Source organism: Lissotriton vulgaris, chromosome 2_1, assembly GCF_964263255.1.
Source record: "Lissotriton vulgaris chromosome 2_1, aLisVul1.2, whole genome shotgun sequence".
Lineage (NCBI taxonomy): Eukaryota > Metazoa > Chordata > Amphibia > Caudata > Salamandridae > Lissotriton > Lissotriton vulgaris.
The window spans coordinates 1,953,868,452-1,953,891,767 of NC_141687.1; the positions used below are offsets into that span (position 1 = coordinate 1,953,868,452).

The 23,316-nt window shown below is 45.1% G+C and overlaps 1 protein-coding gene across 3 annotated transcripts in view; it reads left to right on the forward strand.

Moving 5' to 3' along the window:
• POLG (DNA polymerase gamma, catalytic subunit) overlaps positions 1 to 23,316 on the forward strand; it is a 796,646-nt gene that overhangs the window by 350,961 nt on the left and 422,369 nt on the right. For all 3 annotated transcript variants that reach the window (XM_086958137.1, XM_086958139.1, XM_086958138.1), the window contains exon 9: positions 15,165 to 15,291. In XM_086958137.1, coding sequence (XP_086814263.1) covers positions 15,165 to 15,291 — 127 coding nt within the window. The remainder of the gene's footprint in view (positions 1 to 15,164; positions 15,292 to 23,316) is intronic.

Below are 23,316 nucleotides of genomic sequence, written 5' to 3' on the forward strand. Positions count from 1 at the left end.
AGTAAGTAGAACGGTCTTCGGCGATTTCCAGCGGGGCTCCAACTGACTTTTCCGGTCGAAGTTTCTTATCAGAATCAGATCCCCTGGACGGACATCATGTGGCTTTACATCAGTGTTGTCAGGGAAAGTTGCGGCAACCTGTGAACGACATGATTGGAGTGCAGACATCAAGGAGGCAAGGTAATCTGTCAACATATTACAATCAACATCAGTAATTTTCTTCGGAATGGGCGTCCCCCACATATTCGGTGGTCTCCCAAAAACCACTTCGTACGGGGATAGTCCTGATCTCGAGTGGGCAACCATCCTCATGTAGAACAGTGCCACTGGTAGGGCGACTATCCAGTCGACCCCTTTCTCTTTACATATTTTTGCAAGACGGGTCTTTAATGTCTGGTTATGCCTTTCTACAAGGCCTGCGGCTTCGGGATGTCGGACACAATGGAATCTCCACTGGTATCCTAGCAATAGGGAAACCTGCTTCATTAATTCGGATGAGAATGGCTGACCGTTATCTGAATACACGACACGAGGCATGCCGTACCGTGGGAAGAATTCACGAACCAACTGTCTGGCAGTGGTCGGAGCAGTGTAATCTGGGACTGGGTATGCTTCGGTCCAACGGGACAGAGCACAAACAATTACGAGAACATATTTAAATCCTCGACAACGGTCCATCTGGATATAATCCATCTGGAGGACTTCAAAAGGGTGATCGGGAGGATGAAATCCACCTTGATCTACAGGGACGCTTTTACCTGGATTGAACTGACAACAGATCATGCAAGTACGCACTTTCTGTTTTGCTGCTGCTCGTAAGTGTTTATTGTTCCAAAGATTTTGTAAACTGTCTAGCATCGCTTTTTCTCCTAGATGTGCTGGACTATGTGCTGTGTTAATCATGACTTGAACCATAGAGTCAGGGAGAAACCATGTAGATTTTCCCTTCGTCACCCAACCTTGTTCTGTTTGAATCCCTCCTAGTTCAATACATTTCTTTATTTCTTCTGGGGTAGCATGTGCCTGAATATCGATAACATCTAGTGTGGGATCCCTGACTGTCATACAATGTGTTGGTCCTATTGTCTTTGTCATGTCAGTTGTCTGAGTGTGAGTCAATGCTGTATGTTTTGCTGTCTGGTCTGCCAGGTCGTTACCCTGGGAAACAGAATCTGTAACTTTAATATGTGCTTTACACTTCATGACGGATATGCCTGAAGGCAGATGTATTGCTTCTAACAGTGCTTGAATGAGGGGACCATGTTGGATCTTGGCACCGTGAGAGGTCAGGAAACCTCGTTCTTGCCATAACATACCGAAGTCCTGTACAACTCCGAACGCATAACGGGAATCAGTGTATATGTTGACATTTCTGTTCTTGGCTAGAATACAGGCTCGGGTCAGAGCAATAAGCTCTGCTGCTTGAGCAGACAGTGTGTCAATACGATGTGTTTCTTTAACTTCGGTTTCAGTGGTCACTGCATATGCGGCCACTAATTCTCCAGTACTGGTTCGCATACATGAACCATCCACATAAAGTGTCAGGTCTGGATTTGTCAATGGAACATCTGTTAAGTCTCGTCGAGGCTTTGTTACTGCATTAATGATTTCTATACAATCATGCGGGGCTGGATCTGTCATAATTGAAGGTAACAGTGTTGCGGGGTTCAGAATGCTGCAGCGTCTGATCTCTATGTGTGGCTGGAATAGCGTTAATTCGTAACCTGTCAGTCGTGCTATAGTTAAGTGCTGAGTCTGGGTTCTATTTAACAGAACCTCTACAGAATGTGGAACTTGTACTGTTAACTGATGGCCTAAAACAATTGAGTCGCTCTGTCTTATTGCTAACGCTGTTGCTGCTACTGACTTTAAGCACGCAGGGAGTGCCTGGGCTACTGAGTCCAATGTACTTGAAAAATAAGCGCAAGGCTTATGTGAACCTGCTTGATCTTGAGTGAGGACGGATAATGCTGTACCATCACGTTCTGTAACAAAAAGTGTAAACGGTTTGCTGTAACATGGTGTTGCTAAAACTGGTGCTTGACATAATGCTTTCTTTAATTCCTCAAAGGCTTGTGTATGTTCCTGCGTCCAAGGGAGGACAGTCGAAGTTGCTGCCTCCTGCGTCGTTAACTGGATGAGTGGTTTAGCTAGAAATGCATATTGAGGAATCCATTGTCTGCAGTACGAGGTGAGGCCTATGAAGGCCCGCACTTCCTTTTGTGTCTGGGGTCGTGGCATATTTACAATTAACTGAATGCGATCGGGAGTGAGCTGTCTCCCCACTTTGGACAGCAAGTGACCCAAGTACACAACTTGCTGAACACAGAATTGTAACTTCGAAGGGGACACCTTGTGTCCCTTGTCTGCCAGGAAATGTAAAACTGTCAGTGATGCTTGTTCACATTCGGGCTCACTTCGTGCGGTGATCAGCAGATCATCGACGTATTGCAGTAAAGCTGTGTTAACTGGCATTTGAATACAATCTAGTTGTCTTTTCAGTGCTTGACTATAGATGCTGGGGCTTTCTGTGAATCCTTGAGGTGCGCGGGAAAATTTGAAACTTCGTCCATTTAAACTGAATCCGAAGAGATATTGGCTCTCTGGATCAATAGGTACACTGAAGAAAGCGTTCTTGAGATCAATTACAGTAAAGAACGTTGCTTCTGAATCAATAGCAGTCAATAAGGAAGAGATATCGGGGACCACAGGGTACTGTGGTACAATACATTTATTCAGCTCTCGAAGATCAATCACCAGCCGATATACTGGCGGTGCATTGGGGTCAGTACGTTTAAGAATTGGAATGATAGGTGAATTACAGATATTGGAGTCAGTCTCTACGACCACTCCTTGTGCTTTGAGCTCTTCAATGATTTCCAGTAAAGCCACTACAGCATCGGGTGGTAACTTGTATTGTCTGATTCGTGGTAGTACAACTCCTGTCTTGAGTGTAACACGGTATGGTGTGATATGCATACAACCTACATCAGTTGGGCCTTTTGCCCACAGATGATCTGGTACATTTCTCAGTCTGACATCGAATTCTCGCAACACATAATGACCCTTGAAATCCCGTAGAAAGAGTCTAACTCCCTCCGGGGAACAGCAGATTATAGCTCCTAGAGCCTTCAATGTTTTAATTCCTAACAGATTTTCTGGGCATGAGTTCGTAAGTAACAATTCTGTAACTCGTGATAATGGACCCACAGCCAAGGGTACTGGTTCCGATACTTCATTTACAATGGGCTGTCCTGAAAAACCAAGGGAAACATTCTGTGAGCCTGAGAGGGGTGCCCCTGGGACTTCATTATGGCTGATTGTGGTGCGGCTTGCCCCTGTGTCAATTAAAAACTTTCTGTCTTTTCCCAATACTTGACTGTGTACATAAGGACCTTCTTGATCTACAGGAATTTCAATAAGAGGCAAGCCAAATTCCCTCTCTAGGCTGTTTCATGTGTATCGTTGATACTCAGGGTAAGCAGATTGGGCATACTGGTACATCTGTTGGGAAACTTGTTGAGTCGTGGCAGTGGGCTGTGGTACTGCTACTGTCTGTGCGGTATGAGATGAAGCATGCATAGGCTGTGTATTCTGCATGGGCGGTGCATTCTGTGAAGTCTGTTGCTGAACCTGATCTTGTCTAGGTGGATGCGGTCTCTCTTTAGTTTTACCTGTCGCTATGTTATGTTTCAGAACTGGACATTCATGTACGTAGTGACCTGGCTGCTTGCAATAATTGCACGTCCCTTTAACGGGACCTGCGACGTGGCCTGTCTGGTTCGTACCCTTTCTGTTTCCGTCCGTGTGGACCGACTGTGCTACTAACATTTTCATTTTCGTGTCTTTCATACGTTTCTGTTCTTGATCCTGTTCTTCTCTAATTCTATTCTGGTGGTATTGTAACATTTGTAACATCTGGGATGGCGTATTTGCTTGCCATGTACTCTCAACCTTGTATACACGATTTTTGACTGCTAACAGGGAATTCTCAACTAACTTTGATACAAAAAGATGCGGGTACGATTCGCTACTTGGTTTAAGACCACTATTAATAATAAAACATTTCTCGAATCTTGAATAAAAGTCACTAGTATCTTCGTCGGGCTTCTGTTTACATGCTGAGATTGCATCCCAGTCTTCTTTTCTAGTTGCCAATAATCTTGGCAGAACCTGTACTATTAAACCTGGTAATGCTTTAGTTTTGTCCCCAAGGCCTACCCCTGGGACTCGTTTATTCTCTTCGTCTTCTATTTCTGCCCATACAATCTTTTTCTCTCCCACCTCCCATTCCTTTTCCTTTAGTTTCTCGTAGATGCCCGTGGGCAGTAGTACCTTTAACATTTTCATGATATCATCATATGTGTAATCCCCCATCAATAACATGTCTTTAAGCTCTCTGTGAAAACCTGCAGGGTCTTTATCATGGCTCGGGACTAGTTTCTTCATTTCTAACAGTTCTAACTTGGTCAGTGGCGTGTGTACATATACACGTTTCAAGAGATGATCCTCACCCATAACGGGGTGTACTTCTCGTAAGGGGTTATGACTTTCAATGCCACTCAGGCATTGCATGTGATACGTTTTCCTTTCTGGGGGCGGAGCGGGAACATATTCAGAGCTTATAAAAGTGTTATATCTATGTCGCTGTTCTAGAATTATTTGTATTAACTTGGTACTTAAACCTCTCCATCTATCCATGAGTAGTGCTTCTAATGTTTCGTGTAAAGGACCTGGATCAGAGTGTTGGTTTCTGTATTTCGTGAGGAGGTGCTGAATCATGTATACACCTGCTAGTTTCTGTTCGTCTGGGGAGAGGTTCAGAAATGTCTGCGCTAATGTATCATCATTATACATATCCGGATTTTCAGCCCATAATATGGCTGACCGGGCTAGTTCTTGTTCATCCATCGAATTGAGTATGTGGTACCCCACTCGGTCTCGGAGTCTTTTATCAGTCTCCTGGAACTGGTGTTCAGAAGAATTCGGATTTGTTAAGGCAGAGAGGAAAACTCTCTTGCTTTCTGGACGGATACCTTTCCTAAGGTAAGTTCCCTTACCTACATACGCTATAGTATCTGTAGTCTTTTCTGGTTCTTCAAGCTCTTCTTCCTCCTCGGAGGAAGCCTTTTCTTTCTCTTTCTGGTGTACCTCTATTACTGCCTTTCTAATTTTCTTGTACATACTGGCTATGCAAGTTCCTCTATCGTGTTTTCCGTCAGCTATATTTTGACCCCACTTGTTTAGTGCATTTAGTTCACTCTGATCTGTCCCAGGCCTGTCTCGCTCTCTTATTAGGCAATTTATGAAAAAACGTAGTATCTGTGCTTGAACATCAACTTTCTGTCGCTCCATGGCCTCCTGAATACTGTCAGGGTCTTTCCCTGTCTGAACAAACTCATATATCCTATCTAGGTGCTCCTTCATACCTGCATAGCATAGCAGGAAATCAGTAGCAGATCTTAACCGTAGTGATGCCAATATCATTATATCGTCTTTTCCGGGTACTGGATCATATCTGCAAACTGAAAGGTTTTCTTTGAATGCGTCAAGGCGGGGTGATTTGAACGTAAAAGGACTCCGAAAGTCCCTGAGCTGTAACCTGCGTGTCAATGGCGGGGTGTGTAGACCCCCTTCCGCACCCCCTGAGGCGGAGGCTTGGGTATCATCTCTCGGCGGAGTCTGTATCTGAACTTGAACTTGTCTTTTAGTAGGATCAGGTAGAAGTGGTTTCGGTAGATCAATTTTAAGTGCGGGAAGTGGTGGAGGTGGTGGAACAGGAGGTTTCTGTTGTGGTACTGGCGGAATTTGATCTTGGGGCGGGTTACCACCCCCGTCCCTGTCGTTAGGCAGGGCGCGGACAGGCAGATTGGTGTAAGCGGGTGCTACATCCTCTAGATAGGAATTCAGGAATATGTCTTTAGTAGTCTTATGCATTACTTTAGTTGGAACTAATGGTGGCGGTAGGTTTTTCGGTATTTCAGAAATGGCCTCAGGCGAACCCTCAGCCGCGAGATACATACCGTTCACGAGGTTATTTCGTGCGCGGTCTACTTGTTCTGTTTTTACTCGAATCCCCTCGGTAACTAACTCGTTTTCTTGGGCCTTGTCTGATTCTTTAAGTCTGTCTTCTCTACGTAGTGCTTTTTCAGCACGCTTATGCGATTCCTTACGCCAAAACTCTATGGCGTCTTTCTGGGATTGTCTGGCTTTCTTTTTCCATAGTACTTCCTCCACCTTCATGATGCACTCGGCATCCCATGTTCCGTTAACAGGCCATCTGTGTCTTTCGTCTAGGTGCTTAGTATAGTCGGCCCATAACTCTAGAAATAATATGGCATCTATGCCATGCTTGTGGTACATGAAGTTTCCTGGAGTGTCCCTAGGGGGGATAGGAATTGCTTCCTCTAGTATCCCTTTCCTAGTTCCTATCTGCTTTAATTTGTCGAAAAACGGCATCTTGTTTACTTAATACTGAATACTCAATCCTTGCTACTTAATACTGAATACAACTAGCTATACAAGAACACAATAATGCACATTTAAGAACGGTCACATTCATACCACGACATTAATCATACGAGAAGACATTTCTGAAACATATATGACTACCCCCTATACTGGATGTACTGCTAAACAGTACAGATACACTGGTAAACAGTGCAGAACTTCAGAATACTAGATATACTGCTAAACAGTACAGATACACTGTCTAAAAACAGTGCAGACCGGACTTGTGTACCCAAACCCGTCTTGATACGTCCCAGCAATGGTACTCACCGGGAAGCACGGAAACTGAAGGCCTCGGAAAACTCGACTGGACTGGACTCGACTCGGCTCGACTTCGGAAAACTTCTGAAAACTTCGGAAAACTGGTGGGCCTCTTGACACCTCGGACCTTGCTTCTTTCGGCTAGGCTCTGGTCGGGATCCTCCGCACTCCTCACCGCCTCGTCTGGGTACTGATCGCAGTCTTCGTCACCTCCGTGGGCCAGAGGGAGATGCAGGAAATCCTGCCGGTACGCGTAGTTTCCTTCTAACTGATGGCAGGGGACAGAGCTTGCAACGCACCAACCGGCGCGTGAGGTGGGGGAGGGGTCCCTATTCGGGCGCCAAAATGATGTAAATATATAATTTACCGTCTTAATTTCTATGCAGATAAGTACTTAATCAATAATAACTCAAATCGGAAAGAAAAAAACAGAGTCCGTGGTGTTAGAGTTCTTAGGGGTTTTATTCCTCAAAAGGAATGGTCAAGACCAGAATATCATGTTCTTCCCACCACAGGGGTGGAAGAAGGGATAGAGCGCGCTACATTTTATTGACAGTACATAGCTTATATACTTAATTCATGTCATAGAAAACAGTACAGTAGGCGTAACAGCTGAGAGAAGACAAGATAACAGTATACACGTGTTACTAGTACGTAATCAGAAGGCGTGGACTAGGCGTGAACTGGAGGTGTGTGCTAGGAACGTCACAGATAGGTGTCACTAGGGGGTGGCACAAAACAGAAATGTTGCAATGTCAGCAGAAATCGGAAGCTTGGATGCGCGCGCAGCTGCATGACGTGTGATTGACGTGAAACTGGAGGGTGCAGGGGACTTGACATTTACACTGACGGAAAGAGACAGAAGTCTGGCATGTCAGATCAACTTGTACTTCTATCATATCTGATATCTGATGTTTGGGAACCATATTATCTGGACGGAAAGGTCTCTGGGGCAGAAGCTATTCTATACTGACTGTGAGTGCGTGTTTAAGCGCCTAAGTGTCTGCGTGAGAAGCGTGGGGCATGGGGCCTTCCATGGGAGCATGGTAACAGAGTCTATGAATTACTTGCACGGAGACAGGTCGGCCCTCTGCTCTGCGGATGAGGGGGATGTTTACTGAAGCTAGTAGGCAGGAATGTATTTTCGAGGAGCGGAACAGATAACTCGAAGGTTATAGTCAGTCTTGGCAGGCAGCAGGCTGAGCTGAGCGCGCTGGGCCGCGCTGGAAGTAAGTCAGAGTTCACGGGTACAGAGGCAGCCTGGGCTGAGGCTTTCAGAGTCAGAAGCCAGAAAAGAGGCTCGATGGCAGAAATTCAGGGCCTACCTTGCCAGAGCTGAAAAACATGTAAGGTACACTACAAAAAGACGTTGGCATAGCATACTTAGGAACGGACTATTTAATCCATTCAGGGTGGATCTGAAAGAGGACAAGTTAACGTTGGACGCAAATGTATTTGCGTCTTCATAGCCGGCACAGGAGGGAAGTTACATGCACTTTAAGCTGGTACATGGAGACGGTGGGGTACGCGCTAGGGAACACAACTTGACCATAAAATTTATATTTCCTCAGAGTCTCAGAGTTTCTGTGAGGGGATGAAGTTTTTTGTGGCTGACGGGCAGATGAACTCTGACAATGGTCAAGAGTTCCTTGGTTTGGTTGGGTCTGGTTTCGATCTGGTGTGTCAGGGCCTTTTTGTGACTTTTAGCTGGCATGTCGTAGTCATTGAGTGCTGATCTGTAGGCGCTTGATCAGTGTCGGTCTTGCTGTTTTGCCATCTTCTTTCCAGTTATTTACACCTCTGCTCTGCTGCGCTGAGTTCAAGTGTGTACCAGCGGGCTTGTTTTGTGGGTCTTGGGGTTTCTCTGGTTGGTGGGGGCTAACTGAACCATCTGAAAGCCTCTAACCCTCCCCATCTGTTCCACCTTCCATTTGGGCTTCCACCAAGGCAAAGGCCTTATCCAGCTTGTTCAACCTTTTCAGTATTGAATCAAATTCTTCCATCATGCCATTTTATTCTTCTACCAGGTCCTCACTGAAGTGACCAGTGTCCTCTTCTGACTTCAGCACCTTGCTTAATCTGCTGTGCAACTAAAAAGTGTCTTCATCTCGTCTATCTTATGATTGCTTTTGTGCCATTTTATGTATCAAGGAATGCCTTTATCTCTTTACAACTGAAACACTTCTGGAAATTTTGGGCTAGATGTATGAAGCTCAAATGGGTTCGCAACCGAAATTCGCAGATGTATGTGCACCCATGCTTATTTAAGGGGTGCAACAGGGTGTCCTTTGGACACCCTTGCACCTTTGAAATTATTCTCAATTTGCGATTCGCAAATTGAGAAATATTTCACATTCATTCCTATGGGCCTCCTGGCCCATAGAAATGAATGGGAAATTATTCCTTAATTGCGATTAGCAATTTGCTAATCGCAATTAAGGAATTTTAAGAAATCACTAAAAAATAGTGAATTTCTACATACATACTGTTGGACCCGGCCCGTTGGGCAGGTTCACCCCTAGACTTTTTGCTTTTTCCTAGCCTGTTTATGGAACCTGGTGTTGGGGATTTTAGGCCTCTGCGCACTTTTTCACTGTGGTACAGTGTAAAGTGCTTGAGCTCTCTGTATGTGTGGTGAGTGACCTGCCCTCCCATAGGAATGAATGGGGAATATGTATGCCCATGGTAGTTCCTGATGTGTGGGGAGTGCAGGGGCAAGTTTGGTATGTATGAACTCGTGAGAGTGAATGCTGCAAAATGATGTATGCGGCATGACTGTGTCTAGTCTAGAAGTACTACTTTTGGAAGTTGGCATATTTGTGTAAGTTGGTGCTAGCGTGTGATTGGCTGGTGAGCCTGGCCCAGAGTGCCTGGGCCTGCTTGTGGATTGACTGTCTGGTTTGAGGATGACAGGGCCTGGAGAGCCCGGGAGGTTGTCTTGAGTCAGCCCATGGATGAAAGGCAGCATCTGCTGCCAGGGAAGTGGGAGGAGATGGCACCTGATAGTGAAGGGCTGTGCCTGCCTGACTACAAAGCTGGTTCCACCTCCCGCTGGGCGACTGGCACCTCTGACCCTGATACTGAAGGGGACTTCCCTCTAAACCAGTCCAGCTGGTTCTCACACTGAGACTTCAAAGGCTTCAAAGACTTTTCTGTGTATAAGAAGGGGCTGTGTCCCCTTCCAAAATGTTCTTGTTTCTAACTTGAATCTGCCAGGGGCATGCTGCTGCTGGGGCTCAGGGGAATCCCTGGGCCCTGCCCAGCTCCTGGACCTCTGATGGACGTTCCTGGACTCCTGGGGGACCCCTCTGCCTTGCTGGGCTGAGGGGGGGACTTTGCTTGCCCCCTTGGAATCACTGGGACCTTGTTGCAGCATGGAGGAGCTGCATTTGTCTGCAAGAAGAGCTGTGCTTCCCCCTGAGCGCCTGGGAGCGCTCTGCCTGTTTTCTAGCGCTGTAGAGCGCTTTATTTGGATTATGGCGCTGAGGAGCGCTTTGCCCGCCTTGGCTAGTGCCCACCTCGCTTATTTGCGACTTTACTATTTTCGGCTGCCCACGCCGATATTTTGATTGCCCCCGCCTGCCTGCCTAGAGGAGAGGGACCGCTGCGCTGCCCGCAGCGACCCGGAAGTGGTTGGCCGGCCGGCCAATTGGAGCGCGGATGGCGGCTGGTGGCGTCGGTGCAGGGCTCCCATTGCTGAGGGAGCCCTGGAGGAGCGGAGGGGGCGCGAGGCACATTGTCGGTGCCTGCCCCCGCCGCGGAGAGGAGGAGAGAACCGGCGAGCGCCTGACCGACGGTGAGTGGGGCAGAGCAGGGGAGGGGCGCCGGGACACTTTGTCGGTGTCCGCCCCCCCCCCCCCCCCACCCCCCCCCCCCCCCCCCCGCAGTAGCGCGAGCTCGCGCTCGATGCGGAGAAGCCACAAGGGCTTAAAGGGCGGCCCCAGATGGCAGTGGCCCGCCCCAACGTTGCGCCTAGTGCCGGTAGGAAGCCATGAAGGCTTCAAGGGCGGCCCCGGTTGGCAGTGGGTCGCCCCAACGTGCACGGAGCCAGGAGAGGCTCCCCGCCTCATGTTGTATTTAGAGCCCTGAGAGGCTCTGGGGGCATTTTGAGAAGTTAGAGTCCCCCGTAGGGGACTCTACCGTGAAGAGAGAGTCAGGGCGGTCCCGTTTGCCAGTGGGCCGCCCCAACGCGATAGAGAGCCCAGGAGAGGCTCATGGGGGCACCATTGTATTTAGAGCCCTGAGAGGCTCCAACGCTGGGTGCATAGTAGTTAGAGCCTGTGTGGCTCGGGTGGCGCAGATTTCTTCTAGGGGCTACTGAGAGCCCTGCCACAGCTTTTTGATCCCAGTTGCCCAGCACTTTGTGGGCAGCTGCCACATTTAGGCTTTTTGTACTTTTGAAACTGGCGCTGCATGGCAGCGCACCCTGACTTTGGACCCAGGGCATCTTTGCCCCACAAGGCCAGTTGGCCTAGGGACTGCCACAGGTAGTGGCTTATGTAGGGTTGGCGCAATGTGATTTCTATGCTTTTTAATAGTGATTGCCTAATGTGAGTTTTTGCGCTATTGATTTATTATGCACCTCTGAATGTGTTACTGCATCATGTGTCTTTCTTTCCATGCGCTGCACCTCTGAATGCTTAGTCATCAGGTGTCTTCTTGCGCTGCACCCCTGAATGTATTTTATTGCATCATGTGCTTTATTCTTAACACCTCTGAATGCTTTAGGCATCATGTGTTTCTCTTTATTACTCCTCTGAATGTAGGTTATTGCATCATGGGTAATGTGTTCTTTTCCTAGACCCCTAAACGCTGAGTGATACTTAGGTGGTTGTCTTTTCTACTCCTCTGAATGTAGGTGTATTGCATCATGAGTAATGTATTCTTTCTTAGACCCCTAAATGCTGTGTGATACTTAGGTGGTTCTTCTTTCTTAGTACAGGTGGTCCTAGTAAGGTCCTGGTTCCTGTTACCAGTGGTTACTGGTTGTTATCTTTGATTATTATTTTATGTTACATTTATTCTTTATTCTAGAAGTGATTTTATATTCTACATTTTATCTAGAAGTACTATATCTGATTCTGACAGGCGCCCTTGTGGCCCTGTCTGGTGTACATAATCCCTGTGAATATTGCCTGTGCCAGTTGGCACAATGTATATGTGTGATTTTATCTGATATGTTTTTAAAATACAAAAGTTATTTTTATAATAACCTTGTGTGGAGTCTCTTTTGTGGTGTGCCTAGTATGTTGTTGCTGTTGTGCGCTGGCGCAAATGCTTTACACATTGCCTCCGAGTTTAGCCTTACTGCTTGAGCCAAGCTACCAAGGGGGTGAGCAGGGGTTATCTTGGCGTGTGACTTCCTTGCTCTGACTAGAATGGTGGTTTCTGCCTGGCTTTGGCATCAGCCTTAGCCTACCAGAAATAGCCAGTTCTAACACATACCATTTTGCAATTCTCAAATAGCGATTCCTTAAAAATCGCTATTTGAGAATCGCAAAAGTGTATCTTGATACATCTAGCCCTTTGTCTTTGGCTGCTCCTTCCGCAGGTGTTACCTGACACACTCCGGCCTCATCCTTGATTTGTTGGTCGGGCTAGTGACCACCCACCAACCCCAGTTCAGCTGTTGTCCCCCACTGTCAAACAGGGGTATCCTCCCCGCTGGTCTTCTCTGGCAGCACACCCCGCCAGAGCCCAAACCACCCCCCTCTCTCAAGGCAGACATGGGCCACTGGTAAGTCTCCACAACGTAAGCACCATTTAATCTCCTGCCCTGTTTCAAGGGAAGATGCACCCATTGTTTTTGCCCTTATTGTCTCAGGCTCCACCACTGTTTAGCCGGAGGTACCTCTGTACCGTTTCACATCTTCATCGTGCTCAGCCTAGGATAGTCTAAGTCTGGGTCACTGCCCTTAGGCCCAGAAAAAGGAGCAGTCCATGGAGTTCAGAAGAAATGAGCCATTTGCAGTGGCTGCCGAGTCCTGCTTCGTGAGGAGCATTTGATTCTATGGAAGCCTATTTGCTGTGGCTGATCGCTCTGCTATAGGTAACCCCACTTCCAGAATAAGAATAAATTGTAAATGTCTCATCCTATTGTCATTAGCGAACTCACCATAGAAGTCGCTCATTCCCAATTTTTTTTCTCCTTTTCTCCATTGAGATTGAGCCATTGGCATTTAAACTGTGTTAACTCCCTACTCATAGAGTTCACTTACTTAAATCCATGTGATTAATGTATTACTTTTATCATGAAACCAGAGACAAACCTTTGTCCATGACCAGAGAGATTATAAAATATAGTACATATTCTGGTGTGTGCATTCATTTTGTCAAATCTGAAATATTCCACTGGCTGACATCACAAGACTAGTCGAGATAAAATCCCCACGTAGATGGTGTAATAAGTAAGTTACATACGCAGGGGTCAAAATACATCAATCCTGAGAGATTTCACTCACAGATAATGATGGTCCAGTGTCAGACAACCTCTCTACTCACCGACAGATGGACGAGGTTACCACCTTCCATGGCTGGCATAATAGCACTTGTAAACTGCGGTATTTGTTTACTTTCTGAAGGCACCACTCAGAATCTTTGGAATTTGAACCATTAACCTACCCGATAGGAATAGCAGGACACGAGAAGGCGTGTTGCTAAGTTATTCAGCATGCCCTTAATTCAATTGCTAGGCAGAGGGGCCAGTCGGAGGAAAATACATATGTTGCTTGCGGACAATGCTAATTTCCCTCTACCACAGAGAAAGACCCCTGAACCTTTAATATTAACATCGACTTACAATATGTCGGCAGACATGCTGCAAGCGTTCATTTTTATCATAAGCGTAGTCACCAATGTCCTAGATTACGTACCCCACAGGCTGCTTCCCTTCATCTGGTGTGGATTTGCCCCAAGTTACGGCTATATATGAGTAAACTAATGAATGTACAATACGACAAATGGGTGAGAGACCCTGCTCCTCTTTCTAATAACCCAATCGGGAAATGTTTAAGAGGACCTACGTGCCTCGACACAAATGCTTATTGCTCTGCTGTTTTTACTTTCTAAGTGCACTGTTGTTGATGTGTAGATTCTGGCGCACAGTAAAAGCTCAGTTCACCACGCCACTGTTGGTCACTCCAATACCAAGCGTACACCACAGTACAACCAGACAAGTCTAAACCACAAGCAGATGAGCTCTACTTAGCTAATACTTGAGCGACAGAGAGAACTCAGGCTAGAAAGGCAACATGAAACACTAGGGCATCCCACCCCACCTTTCATCTACTGTTTGCTGACGAGGTGTTACCCATGACATCTGGGCAGCTGGGAATAGACCATGTTTGTGGAAACACTGTTGAATAGATACTGATAAACATAGCAAAGTGACTAATGTGGGCATATAGTAGCTGTTTACATAAAATTATAATGAGTATGAAGCACCAGTTACTGTACTGATTTTGCCGTTATGTATTGTTGAAACAATAAAAGTAAACGTTGAAAAAAAGAAATGTCTTAACTCCTCCTAACCAGTTTTCAAGAGTCTGCTTTTGAAAAATGCTGAATGAAATCAGGAGCTTTATTAATCAAGGTGGGTGCTCAGCAAAACCTCTATGTGCGGTCATTTTCAGCCTGATGCACGTTTATTAGTGCGGCTGGGTCGAGGTTCGGTGCTAATCTTGTTCTTATTCTGTCTGCCGAATAGCACAGATATGTTTTTTCTAACGTTTGGCAAACATGAATTGTGACTTTTTTTTTACATTTAAAGTTCAATTGTGCCTGCGAAGGGGTCTGTGTTTGTAGCCTCTTCAATTTCTCCCTCATGTCGGCCACCATTTTCCTTAACCTCTGTCCTCTGTCACGTTTTGACTTCCACTAGACTCCTCACTGGCTAATCATGCACGGAGTTGCAGTGGTTCCGCCTGCATTCGTACCTGTGTTATCAAACTGAACCTCCTGGTATCGAGCAGGAACTTCCTTGCCAATGTCTGTAATTCCTGAATTTGCTTTGAAGGGAGTGGAAAGAGGGTCCACAGTTTCACCGTGACTTCTAACACTGTGAAGCCCTCCCTCTTTACGCGGCTGCCACTGTATTTAATAATCCACCTATTCTGTTTCCCCTTTGAGTGGACACTATGCGGTCGTGTGAAGTTATTCTCTTTACAACAAAATGTCGTGTCAGCTGCATTTGTTTTATTGCCTTCCATGCTGTTTGATTTTTGTGGCCGTGATTCAAGTATTGCCATCTGTTTCCTTTTCCTGGTCGACACATAAACATGAACGTTCTGACCCAAGAAAACCTTGTAAATGAATTAGTGTGTTTTAAAAAGACTCACGTAATAATGCGCACTCGTTTCATAGGTGAACTATCTTTTTATCTGGTGCTTACATAGATCCTGGACCCCCCACTGAAGAGGAAGAGGCCAAGCTGCCAGATTTCAGAATCTACCTAGAGAACTTGAAGGAGGCCACCGCAGGTTCGCAGCCAAAAAGACATCAGCATTTACCTGGCCACCCAGGGTGAGTACTAAGAGAGGAATAGAAAGTAACATGGAACACCTATGTAACTCCTCAGAGACAATCGTGACGCTCTTATGTAAGGTGGCTGTAAGAGGGATACATTCATGTTTGTGAATGCTTTTACGGAGAGATTTCAGAATGGCTCAGGGAAGCTCCTGCGAGACACAGGATATAACACACAGCACAACCCACTCAGAAAAAAAGAACATTAAAAGGAATTTAGAAAGCAAAATAAAAGAAACGAAAAGCAAGTCCACAGTGGATGACAGTGAAACACCTTTTTAATATTGTTGTATTCATCTTTGAATACGAAGAAACAGTAAATTAATTCGCTTAAAGGATATAAAATGACCAGGGTATACTATCACTTTACAATTATAGTATTGTCCATGTAATTAAACAATAAACATTAATTATCTGAACAGGTCATTTATGATAGTCTTCTCGCCGTACAAAGTCCTGCTAGTCTCCATGCTAGCCATAATCCCTATTCAGAGTTAGGGCAACATTTCGAGAGAACAATAACCAATGAATTCCATCAATGTATGTATATGAATAATATTGGCCAATGTAATGTTTGCTCATTATGTCACAAGAGGACATAGCCTACAGACATTTTGTTTGTTGTTGCATATATTACGGGAAACATCCTTTACAACGCAACTTTTACCACGCAGTGCTTTTACATCGCAACTTTTACAACGCAAACCATTACAACGCATTGCGCTGGGGGGCGCTCTAGGATAGGGAATAGATTTAATTTACTATCCAACACCTTCCCTACTATCCACGGGGACTGGAGTTGGAATAATAAATTAAACTATTCACTATCCAGCACCCCTCAACACTATGCGTTGTAAAGGCATGCGTTGTAAAAGTTGCGATGTAAAAGCATGCGTGGTAAAAGCATGCGTTGTGATGTCATACATCCATATATTACGGTCAGGCTACTGCTGCAAAAGCAGCTTGAGTTAAACATTTATGGAGTTCTGTCATCAATATATTTTTTTTAATTCTGTAAGTATGGTGTCCCAGATGTTTGTTTCAGTATCTCTTCCATTTTTCTGACATTGTGATTGAAGAGATGCAGATAGTTAAACACTTGAATGTTCCAGGCACCTTACTATCAAATTGCCTTAGTTTCTCAAATAATACCTCGGTGAGTAAAACACATCACTCTGTCATACCTCTGTCAAAGTAAACATTCATTTCAAGTTTTAGAACTCAGTAAATATGGATAAAACTAAAATACTGTGTTTTGGAAAGAAACACAAAGGCTGCAACTGGGCTTGGGCCATACAAAATTAGAAGTTGTAAATGAATACAAATACTTAGGTGTATGGTTCGACAGAGCACTAAATTGGAATACGCACCTTCAGGCCCAAAAAACAAAAGGATTTGCCAGTACTTGTGGGCTGAAAAAATTCAACGATATCTATGGTGATAAATCTCATAGACCCGTGTTGAAGGCATTTAAGGCCATGATCCCCCGGCAGGTACAGTATGGGGCTGAAATTCTGTGCTTGGGGGGGAAATGTGCCTGGGAGAAGGAGGAAGGTAAATGTTTAAAATCTCTTCTCTCCTTGCATAGCTCCTCAATGATACAGGCCATTAGACTAGAACTGGACTGGCCAGCATGGAATATACAAGCACAGGTAAATATGTGCAGATTTTGGAAAAGGACGGGAGCAGGAGAAGTGGAGAAAGTGTCGAGCTGGTGTCAGAGGAAGATCCAACAAAGTGAATTGAAGTGGGCAATAGCTACTAGAAATAAACTGTACTCCATTTGTGAAACCCTGGAAGCAAAAATTGACCAAGAATTATTGTGCATTGATGAAGAAAAGAGTGCCTTAAAAAATCTGGGAAATGAAAAATCCAGACAGATCGATATGGAGTATCTAAAGCAAAAAAAGTCTGTGCAATTTATAATCAAAACCTGGTATAATTCATATCCATACTTAGATACTGTCCCGGACCACAGGATGAGATTAGAATTATTAAAAGTGAGAATAGGCATCAATCCCGCCCGTACAAATGAGAAAGTGAAAAACATGCTAATGGACAACTGTGGTAATTGTACGTGTGGCTCAAATTTAAAATGTACTAGTCTTCATTTCTTAATGGATTGTCCAAAATTGATAACAGCACTGTGCTTGATATTAAGACCGCTCTTCTTAAAATATAGAATAAGAACAAGGCTGTAAGCAATTGAGCTTCTTACGGATATGCAGACCTTAGAGAGTGCAATCGCCTTGGCAAAATTTTTACAAGCAGCCAAAAGATATCTGTTGGAACAATGATTTAAAATTGGGTGGTCTAAGGGATGACAAATTGATAGAATTGCATGTTTTTAATCCTTTTATATTGCAATTTTTTTATGTTTTTCACCGTGATTTATAATGTGTTATTACAAAATATGTTATGAGAATATTATGAAATTGGTTTTTAGGCTTCTATGAATTTTAATAACTGTATTTTTTATTCTGTGATAAAATGTTTTTATAGTTTAAAGGCCAAGTGGTCAAAATAAACTTATCTTTGACTGACTATCTTTGACTGAACTCAGTGGTATCAAAGTACTTTCCATTTTTGTTTGTATCACCAGCTGATACTCTTCAACTCGACCAGTCCTTTTCCATATCAGTACTTCTGTATTGATCAGTCAGTTGTACTGGTCTTTCACTAAGTCTTGCACCTGAGTGTCTAAATACACCACCAATCAAATACGAAAAGCACATAACCAGATTCCTCTGTATTTCTTGATATTGGTTGTAATTGTCATGATAGTCGTACATGGAAAGGATCAGGTGAGATACTTCAATCCAGGTGTCTTCAACGGGTAGCTCAGCAGCTACTGGTAACACACTAGCTGCCAACAATAGCTCTTGAAAATGGAAACTCAGCTGGGATGCACTGAATCTAAACTCAAAGTAGCCAAATTAAACCAATATTCCACAAGTTAGTTAGCTCAGGTGTGCACCCTGTGAGGGGGCTCTGCCCATCCACCCTATTCAAACGAGGAAAAGAGAACTAGGACATGTGTCCTAGACACTGGGTGCACTACCACAAATCCATGTAAAAGTGTGAACAATGTAAACACCATAATGTGGGACATATTTATCACAGTTTATCACAACTTAAAACCATAAACATGAAAATTACTCAATGAACAAAGTTCATAGTCCAAACAATAAAAAGCATTGACTGTTGCTCAATCTGTTTTTATTTCAAACGATGCAGGAGCAATAGTATTCTTGAAAAGAAGCTGAATTCAATGATGACAATATGATGCAGTCAAATCAGTTGATGCTAAAAGAACAATTGATGGACAGAATGCAGAACAATGTCATACATTTACCCCAGTACAGATATCTGGGCCTAAATCCATCTATTTTTGCTCACCATACCATTACAGTTTGGACCCAGCCATATGCAAATCAATCTTGACCCTGGGCCCAATGGGAACAGTCCAGCCCGAACTTCCAGGCTAGGTCTTCCCTGGACTGGAAACAAGCACCCTAGTACTATATAGCTGTGTCAGTCAGTCAGTCAGTCATATTAGCTTTATTTCCATAAAACATATCTTAAAAGCTATGATACATGAGTTAAAAGCAGAATTATTCATAAAAAGACAAAGCATTACCACAAGTATTACTAACAGTCTAAATGACTGAACATGAGAATTCATCTGGACCTTAATAATAAAATAGTTAAAATGGCATTAAGAGATAATATTTACAACATAAAATGAGAAAAAGTACAGTTTCTAAAAAGCGGGTAGCTCATAGCAGCAGCAATACTTAAAGGTTAGCTTTCAGAGATCTCGACCTAATGTTCCAAGCCCAGCTCAGGAATTTGGCCAAACCACAGACATACAGGGCCCGTGCATCAGATCTTAGAATGCGCAATGCTGCGAGATGGTTACGAGTGCCCAATTCCCAGCAAAGTGGTTTAAGACAGCGTTCCATTGACTCTAGAGTGGCTTCACAGATCGGGCAGGAAGCTGGTGTCTGGTAGGGAACCTTCCATCGGGCAGTCATTTCACGCGTAGGAAGCGAACCAACCCTAAATGTGAAGAACAAAGCCCTGTCATAAGGTTTCTGAATAACATCTAGGTAGGGTTCGTAAAAAGTGGAGTTTTTAAATTGCATAAACTCCTCGGTTAACCTACCGGATTTGATATCCAGAAAACCCTTAGTGCGAACCCACGAGCAATAGATTTTCTTGAGTTCTGCCTTCGGCGGAGCGGTTCTATTTGACCACGCTTCGCCCAGACCAAGGTCGTAAAAGAGGGTTTTCAGGTCCTTCAGTAATTTCAACTTGTGCCATCCGTCCATGTTCAATATTTCATTTAGCCCTGCCGCGTACCCTGCCAATTCTGCCGTCTGCCATAGGCGGGCCCACAGCAGGAGGGGGCGCAGTCTGGCCAAGTCTCTAAATGGATGGCACCCTAGGTCTTGCTGCAAGGGCCTAGTAGGGGTCCTCGAGGGCAACATCATAAGTTCTTTTGTAAATTTATTTTCAGATCGCACTAGTTGGTCTACTTTGGAAAAGCCCCAGAGTTCAGCACCGTAAATTGCAGAACTCACTCCTCTTGCCTTATATATATCAATTGCAAGAGCGATAGGCCTGCTCACTGAGGTACGGTGCTCTTTAAGTATTGCACCCATAACCCTCTTGTGATTCAGGAGCATTTTCTGTATATGACTAATCCAGAGCATGGAGTCAGAAATACGAATGTCCAAACAATCGAACATGGTAACCCTCTCTAGTGGGACCATGTTCAGTACAGGGGGAGTCCCAAGGTTCTTTGGAGGATTCAACACCAAATACTTAGTTTTTTCAGAATTGATAACCAGCCCTCGGTCGTTGCAAAACGACTGGTAGCTGTCTAACAAACTCTGTACGCCCTTCGGGGTCTTGGAGATAAGGAGGGTGTCATCGGCGAACAGGAGGGTAAGAATTTTTTCGCCCGCCAGGGCTGGTGCATCAGATGGTATTCGCTTTAAATGCTCAACCACCCCGTTCACATACAGAGAAAATAGGGTGGGAGCTAGAACACAGCCCTGGCGAACACCCCTGTTCACCGGTATTCTATCAGTCTTCTCTCCTTGGGTACCCCATCTTACTTGGGCATAATTGCCCTTGTGAAGACGCATCAGCAGGCTTAGAAGATACTTTGGGACCCCCAGTTCAGCCAATACCTGCCACTGGCGCCCTCGAGGGACCAGGTCAAAGGCAGTCTTTAGATCTATAAATGCGAGGTAAAGACTGCCTTTGCCTAGCCGTACCAACTTCCAATAAAGGAGGATCAGCCTGAACACCTGCTCTATTGTCATTGTACCCGACCTAAAGCCTGCTTGGAAGTCGGAGAGGATCGTGTTATCATCAGTCCATTCCAAGATCCTCTCCAACACCACCCTCCCAATAACCTTTTGTACTCAGTCAATTAGGCTTATAGGGCGATGATTGGCAGGGTCGTCCCTAGCGCCCTTTTTATAAATGGGAACAACCTCTGCTCCCTTACAGGAATCTGGGACTGGGGAGCCTTTGTCAATGGCGTTAGATAAGATCGTAATAAATTTCGCCCATTTTGCGGGATCTGCCGGAGAAGATCGCCTGGTATGCCATCTGGGCCTGCTGCCTTAGCTGGAACTATACGCTGAATGGCGGTTTCCTCCTCTTTCACAGTAACGGGATAGCTATTTTCGTCCCCCGGGCCTATACTGGAGTCGGTTAGTGTACCTTCCTGTACAACATCCTCAGTGGTGGAATAGAGATTCAGAAAATGATCATGCCAGATATGGCTTGGGATGTTGCAGGTAATCGATTCACTATCAGGGCGTGTCTTAGATCTGATAAGACTCCAGAATCGGCCAGATCGCCAGACTGGCTGATTTTTACGTCTTGCCAGTGCTGCTCTTCCCACTCTTTTTTAGCATGGGTCACTGCCTCCTTATAGTCCCTTCTTGCTTGCTGGATCTTTGGGAGCAATTTGCTTTTCACTGCAGCAACTAGGGCGTTTTTTTCTGCCTACAATTTTTCGTGTACCATCGGCCATTGCCATTGGACTTCTCAGACACTAGGGGAGGGCCTGACCTTACGGTAACACAAAAGAGACTCCTCAGTGTGCTGATAGTTTTTTCATAAATGTACGAGATTTTATCAGTGGTGACAGGGTCTATGGAGGCTTCGCTCATTGCCCCCAAGGCCTCTGCTACTGTTTCTCTAATTACAGCAAGTTTATTGTCGTCCATTTCAAATATCTGTTGCAGTTGGAGGGGATTACTTCCCTTGTTGGTATTAGATGTTCTGGGCCACGAAGTTCATAATTGGACAGCCATGAAGACTTTAGGGATAGAGACAGTGGATTGTGGTCACTGATGACTGTTGGTATTATTATCATGTCTATTAGGTGCTGCCACAATTTGTAATTCAAAAGAATATAATCAATTCGCGAGGAGCAACCCACCCTATTGTAGGTGTGTGCCCCTTTTGGATCAGACACTGACCTTCCGTTTGCCGCCCTTACCCCATACTCTATGACCATAGAATTCCATTGGTCGGCCAGTTGGGTCCATCTTTTTATTGGTGGGATGTTCAGCGAGGGGATACCCCATTTCGCATCGTCCTCTTCGATGTCCAGCACATACTCGGCAGCAAGAGGCTCAAAAGTTCAATTAAAGTCTCCCGCTACCAGGATGTGCGAGTCATGAGGGCAATTAGAGAGCTCAACCTCTAGAGATGTAACTATTGAGGATTCTGCTCCTCCCTTTGTTCCCCGAACATAAATATTAAAAATTTCTAGGGTTCTTCCTCCTTTATTTTCCCTAACGGTCAATCTTAACAGGTCAGGAGAAATGCAATGGACTTGTTTCACTGAGCAATCCAGAGATATACTAATCCATACCAGTAACCCCCCAGAGGAGAGCACTTTCACTGTTAGTGGCGGTACTGCTGGAACATAGTAGGACACAAAGCCTGGTTTGTGATGGACATCCTGGCTCCAAGTCTCTTGAAAAATACAAATTGCATAGCCTTCAATAAGTCTGTTCCAGTCTGGAAGGGATAGCTTCTTGGAAAGGCCAGCTATGTTCCAACAGAGGACCTTCAGGCTTGCACTGTCTACTTTCTGATACCCCTGTTTATTAAACAATTCAGTCTGGATACAATCAGGTTCCCTAGTAGAGTTCACAATGCATGGACTTGAGCTTAGGGCTATCTGTCCAATATCTGAAGTATTTGGGGGAGAGTGGAAAGAGGCAGGTTGGTTTAAGCCTATCTGGTTGTAGGCACTCCGTAGAGCAATAATAGGAATAGCTGTGTCTGAACTCGGGTGGCAAAGTGAGCTAGAGAACGATGATGGATTCAACCCAGATCTGTGACTGGGGATGAGTGTCTGAAAAGTTTCAGCGCTCCGACCATCATCTCCTTGTGTTTGCTTTGTTCACCCTAAGTTGGCAGGGTATGCCCAGATGTGGTTCCCTTGCTCAATTTGCAACTGGATTCAAGCTAGCCTGGCTGATGAGCGCTGTTAGCCCAAAACCGGTCTCAGGATACTTGTTTCCGGTGCAGGGAAGACATGGCTTGCAGTTCGGGCTGGACTGTTCCCATGAAGCACAGGGTCAAGGCTGATATGCATATAGCTGTGTCTGAACTGGGGTGGCAAAGTGAGCTAAAGAGCGATGATAGATTCAACCAAGATCTGTGACTGGGGGTGAGTGTCTGAAAAATTTCAGCGCTCCGTCCATCATCTCCTTGAGTTTGCTTTGTTTGCCCTTAGTTGGCAGGTTATGCCCAGACGTGGGTCCCTTGCTCACTTTGCCGCTGGATTCAAGTGTGTCTGGCTGATGAGGGCTGTTAGCCCGAAACCGGTCCTAGGATGCTTGTTCCGGTCCAGGGAAGACATGGCTTGGCAGTTAGGGATGGACTGTTCCCATGAGGCACAGAGTCACGACTGATTTGCATATAACTGTGTCTTAACTGGGGTGGCGATGTGAGCTAAACGAACGATGATAGATTCAA